Below are 5,913 nucleotides of genomic sequence, written 5' to 3'. Positions count from 1 at the left end.
TGATACATTCCTAACTACAGGCTGTATTTAATTGAAACCTGATGCATTCAGTTTTGGCAAATCGTTTATGTGACTAGGTATTGCCTGGATTTGCAGAGATATGCAGTTACTGTTGAAAAGGTCTTTCTGTTAAAATTATTCAAATATTAATTTGTTAAATAATGTTTTTATATATATATATGATACAAATTTAGCAATCATTCAACATTTTCATGATCATTTGGATGCAGTTTTATACAAATCATTTGATAAATCATGCAGCTAACAGAAATTCCAATTTTGTGAAATATGGTTAGACAAAGAGAAACATACATTTATTAACTAGTTTCCATATAAGAAAGTATTCAAGTCATTTGAATCAGCATTTCAAAAACTACTGTGTTATACATTTGATAAATCTTTGAATTCTAATATACACTTATTATATTGAAATCTATAAAGAATCACAATGTAAACATGTATTTATTTATACTGAATTGTAAGTACATGTATTAAGAAAATACCTTTAGTTGTAAATCATAGAAATTAAATGAAATAACAACCAACATTTCTCTTCAGTAAATCCATATCATGTCCAACCTCTACACTTATAACCTACAAAATGCACTAATTTCTGTCCCTCTATATTATACCTTAGATGAGATTATATAACATAACCATAGCAACTAGAAGATCTGCTATTCTGGTACCTTGGATGGGTTAAAACCATATGTTTCCTGATAAAAGAGGGGAAAGCCTTCTGAATGGCTCTGTAAAGTTAACTCGTTTCAAAATCGCGATCCATTTAATGGAACACGTTCCGTTAGCGATCCATTGCAACCATTTCTTGATTGTTTCAATGGATCACTAATGGAACGCACTAACAAACACCAAAAAAGCGGTTTTGATAGTGTTTATAAGGTGTTTTTTAGTGTTTATTAGAAAAATATTTTTGTTTGGGTAGCCATGATTGGAACCGGGGGCCTTCACCTCCGTAGGAAAGCGCCTTAGCCCTCTCGACCAAAGCGTCCACACGACAAATATAGGTTCACGTTCGTAAACGCAAGTTTTTGCTCATGAACACAGGTTCAACTTTATATACTATAATTAACGCTCATGAACCCAGGAAAACGCCCGTAAACATAAGTTCATGCATGTAAACCTAGGAATACCAAAATATATATTTCAATGGAGAAGCCTAGTTTATCGAAGGTAAGCATGGGTTCAAGAGCGAAAATCATGGTTTACGCCCATGTGATCCTATGATTTCGCTGGGAAATATAGACCAGTATTCGATGATCCTAGTTTTTCAATCAAGAACATTATTACTGGTTAATTGGCTAAGCATGAAGTGTAGATTACGGATGTGAACCTATGTTTACGGCTGTGAACTTGGGTTTAAGATCTCAAACCATAGTTTATGATTGTGAAACTAGGTTAATGTTCGATAAACTATGTTTGTCGATCAAAAGTATGATTTTCGGCTGTTATCCTATGTTTATGAGTGTGAACCATATGGTTATGGTCATAAACCAATGTTCACACTTTTTAACATAGGTTCATGTGCGTAATCTATTATTTATGCTTGTGAACCCAGATTTACGCCCATAAACAGGTGCACACACATAAACTTAGGATAGCGACCGGAATTCATATTTCAGATGAGAAAGCTAGAGATTATTGAATGTAAACCTGGGTTCACAAGCTTAGACTTTTTATTTACACCCGTTATTTTATGTTTTTTATTCCAAATACCTTGTTTATCAATCGTTAATCCAGTTGTCCAATAACAATGTGAACATAGGTTCAAGGTCGAAAAACTAGGCTTAACAATCAATAAAACAGGTTTTTCAAACACAACTGGGAAATCATGTTTGTTCGTGGGGGATTAATTTTCATGGATTTAAATTTTTGTGGTTCAGCTCAACTACAAAATAAAGTCCCAGCAAACAAATTTTGCCCATGATAATGTAAAGTGTACACTGTACTGTAGTACAGTTTATCTGTCAATCTAAAGCCAGACTCTCTAAGCTCCGCCTACATATTATATTTCATTATAGTTATGTAGTATGATTAAGATCTTTATCAGATGCAATTGTAGCTGATCATTAAAATGTATATTGTCATAGACAATCTTTATTCATTTAATCTTCCCATACAATTATAACTCGGACACTTTACATTGGCGACGAGGATAGCAACAAAATATTGGATTAAATGTTTAATAAACGGCATTGGAATAACAGTGAAATTATTGTAGATATTCATTCATGAAACACTGATGTTTTACTACTATTAAAATGGCACAGGGATTACCACTGTTCTCTAATTTTGTTGTTAACGAGCCTGCTGTGGACACTAGATGGAAAAAATGGTGTCACCGTCTAGAGAATCTACTAATTGGTTTGGACATAACTAATGAAAAGAGAAAGAGAGCCTTACTTCTACATTATGCCGGGGAAGAAGTAAATTATATTTTAGATACACTATCCGAGACAGGTGAAGATTATAAGACTGCTCTTTTGAAACTTACGGAATACTTTGCACCGAAAAAATGCACTGAGTACGAGGTGTACAAATTTCGCCAAGCAAAACAAGACTGAAGAGAGACAATTGACACGTATCATACAAGGCTACGACAGCTCTGTGAAAACTGTAAATTTGCCGACAAAGACAAAGAAATAAAATCACAGATTATCCAAGGATGTCAGTCAACAAGGTTACGCCGCAAAGCGCTGAAACAAGATATAACTTTGGATGAATTGATTCAAGAAGCTCGTGCACTGGAATTATCTGACAAACATGCTTCCGAAATTGAACATGGTACGGGTGAAAGTGAGAACAAGGTTACAAAAAGGAAATTCAAACCGAAGAAAATTACACCAAACAATCGGAATAAGCAAAAACAAAGAAAATGTCGAAACTGTGGATTTGAATACACTCACAAGACAAAATGTCCAGCGCAAGGTAAGGAATGTTTATACTGTCACAAGAAAAACCATTTTGAAAGTGTGTGCCGCTCAAAAACAATGAAATCTAGGAAAACTAACAATCTAAATGATTATTCATCGAGTGATGACAGTGACCAAAGTGACAATTATGCATTTGGACTAACTGTAAATGCCATGTCCAGGAGACCATACGTAAGTGCTTCAGTTAATGGACACAATGTCAAGTTCCTAACTGACACTGCTTCTTCAGTTAATGTACTAGATCAAGAGACGTACAACAAAATGAATCCGAAACCAAAGCTTCAAAGACTAAACATGAAAGTATTTGCATATGGCACTGATTCTCATGTCAAACTTCTTGGAAAATTTGTGACTACCTTTGAAACAAAACAGAAGTACACTACAGCTGAAATTTTGGTGACAGAAAGCTAAAGCGGTAATCTGTTATCGTATCTCACATCAGTAGAATTACAAGTGGTTCCAGAAATTCAAACACTGCAACATAGTAAGGTCAATGAAATTTGCTCAAGGTTCCTCTTGGAAACAAGACATGTATTCATATTTACGAAATTACCGTGCTACACCACATGCTTCCACCAACATTTCACCAGCTGAATTGTTTTATGGACGTTCAATAAACATCAAATCTGAAAATTGGTGACACAGTACTTTTCAAACAAAAGAAGGCCAATAAACTGGCACCACCATTTGACCCGCGTCCGTATGAAATCGTTTCTAAAAAGGAACAAAGATTACAGCAAAACGCAAGGACAAGCAAATTACTAGAAATTCATCAGAATTCAAAAACGTAGAAAATCCACCGCCGTTACCATCATCATAATCATCAGATAACGACAACATTATCAACATACCGACTAGAAATAATTCTGATTCGTCACTGACACACGATACAATCAACTCACAACCTGTACGACGAAGTCAGCGTGAAAGAAAACCACCTGAATACCTCAAAGATTATGTAACGCATTAAAACAATTGGAATTTAATTAATTAAAAGTGATATGTGTTAAGTGCTGTGAAGCTGGCATAATAATCCAGCAGATAAAAAAAAGTGCAAGTTTATATTATCAGATTCGATCTAAAAGGATAACATCTGACTTGAAATTTTACTTGGTGTATATTGTGTATATAAATTTCATTTTATCTATAATGTTATCAGTTTTACGAATCAAATGTATTTATTTCATTTTTTTTAAAAAGAAGAGGGAAAGAAACAATGATATTTTGTTAACCCACTGCTCTTATTCTTCTCACAACAATTAACTCTGGAATTTCATTGATAAAAGATATCAACAGAGAATGTAATTGACTCTAGTTTATTTGACATTTCATTTAATTACATTACAGATTTATTGTAGGCACATAGACTGTTGTATAATCAACAAATATTAGGATACGTGCAGAACACACTGGATGTAAACTTATCAATATTAACTGGTGACATTTTCAGTATTAAAGTATTAAAGTATTATGTTCTGGTATTTTAAAGTGACACTTTGACAGAATTTGTCTAGCACCAATATTATGTTGTTTATTTTAATTTCACATTACAATTCAAGTTTTAATTCAAGTGAAGAGGAGATGTACTCTAGTAGAGTTTATCTGTCAATCTAAAGCCAGACTCTCTAAGCTCCGCCTACATATTATATTTCATTGTAGTTTGAGTAAGATCTTTATCAGAGTGTAATCAACATGCAATCGTAGCTGATCATTAAAATATATATTATCATAGACAGTCTTTATTCATTTAATCTTCCCATACAATTATAACTCGGACACTTTACATACACAATGTTCAATGCGCAATGTCACCCCCCCCCCCCCCCCCCAAAAAAAAAAATACCATAGCTGTACAATGTAATCCGTAGTTGTGTGCATGCGGCAGTACTGACCTGCAGCTTTCATGTAGTATATGGAGACTCCAACAACAATAAACATAGGTATGCCAAAGCTTTGGAACCAGAGTGACTTTCATTCAGACATTAATTTTACCCGTGGTTTGTTTACAACATGCTCATCAAAATAAAAGTAGATACTAAAAAATAAAAGTTTGACGTAGCGTCACTAGCCAACCACACTATTATGCAGCTGTTATTTGATTTTTTGGGCCTATTACTACTATTACTTTGGGACTATTAAATATTATAAATGAATTGTTAGACTTTTGTACAAGGCATTAATACCCAATTCACTTTATACATTTTTTCGGCAAGAAATTACACATGCGCAGTTCAACAGCTTGTAATTATAGATGCATACGTGCATTCATTTTGCCAAAAAACATAAGAATGAAAATTAAGTTTTGATATTAACATAGTTTATGGTTATTTACATAAATTCACATTCCTTGACTATGGTTTACGCTCGTGAACCCTGGTTAATGCCCGCAAACATAGGTTCACTCTCTTGGATATAGGATAATTCATAGTTCAATCGAGAAACAGAGTTAACGGAGTTGAACCCGGGTTCCAGAGCGTATGCTATGGTTCACTCCCGTTATATTATGTTTTCACTGGAAAATATAGGTTAGTATTCAAAAAGCCTGGTTTTATGTCGGAAAAACCTAGTTTATCGATCGTTAGTTCTAGATTTTCCTAGTTAATTTCTGTAGTGTTTTGACTATGAACCTGGGTTAACGTAATTATTGAACAATCGGCATGACATAAGAGTCGATGTCATTCCGCGTCCACACGTAAATTTTTTACACACTATGACTTCCTCTATTTTCTCTTTATCTCTGTAATTACTTGATGGATTTGCTTCAGACTGAAAATAGTTAATCATCATCATCACTCGCATCAGGCAAAAGGGCCGTAACTCTTTCGCCAATATTCTATGAAGCATCACCCTGCCTTTCTATCTAGAATTACAGGTTAAAGTTTAGGTGTACTTTCACTCTATCTCAGATATTATGCCGCCCTTCACAGAAGAAGGGTTATATTGTTTTGCAGTCGATCTAAGT

The 5,913-nt window shown here is 34.1% G+C and overlaps 1 protein-coding gene across 1 annotated transcript; it reads left to right on the top strand.

Moving 5' to 3' along the window:
* Window positions 1-2,279: 2,279 nt before the first annotated feature.
* Window positions 2,280-3,362, top strand: LOC128549937 (uncharacterized). The gene is made up of 2 exons (XM_053527727.1): window positions 2,280-2,444; window positions 2,673-3,362. The coding sequence occupies exons 1-2, from the start codon at window positions 2,280-2,282 to the stop codon at window positions 3,360-3,362; spliced, it is 855 nt and encodes a 284-aa protein (XP_053383702.1).
* The last annotated feature ends 2,551 nt before the right edge of the window (window positions 3,363-5,913 follow it).

This window comes from Mercenaria mercenaria, chromosome 17 (genome assembly GCF_021730395.1).
Source record: "Mercenaria mercenaria strain notata chromosome 17, MADL_Memer_1, whole genome shotgun sequence".
Classification (NCBI taxonomy): domain Eukaryota; kingdom Metazoa; phylum Mollusca; class Bivalvia; order Venerida; family Veneridae; genus Mercenaria; species Mercenaria mercenaria.
Note: the sequence above shows the minus strand (reverse complement) of the source record. Positions and strands in the feature narration are given on the sequence as shown.

Excerpts from the sequence above, each read along its gene's own strand:
- LOC128549937 (XM_053527727.1), top strand. The coding sequence starts at position 2,280 with ATGGCACAGGGATTACCACTGTTCTCTAATTTTGTTGTTAACGAGCCT. Across the intron at positions 2,445-2,672 it reads TACATTATGCCGGGGAAGAA|ATTATCCAAGGATGTCAGTC; the intron begins GTAAATTATATT and ends ATAAAATCACAG.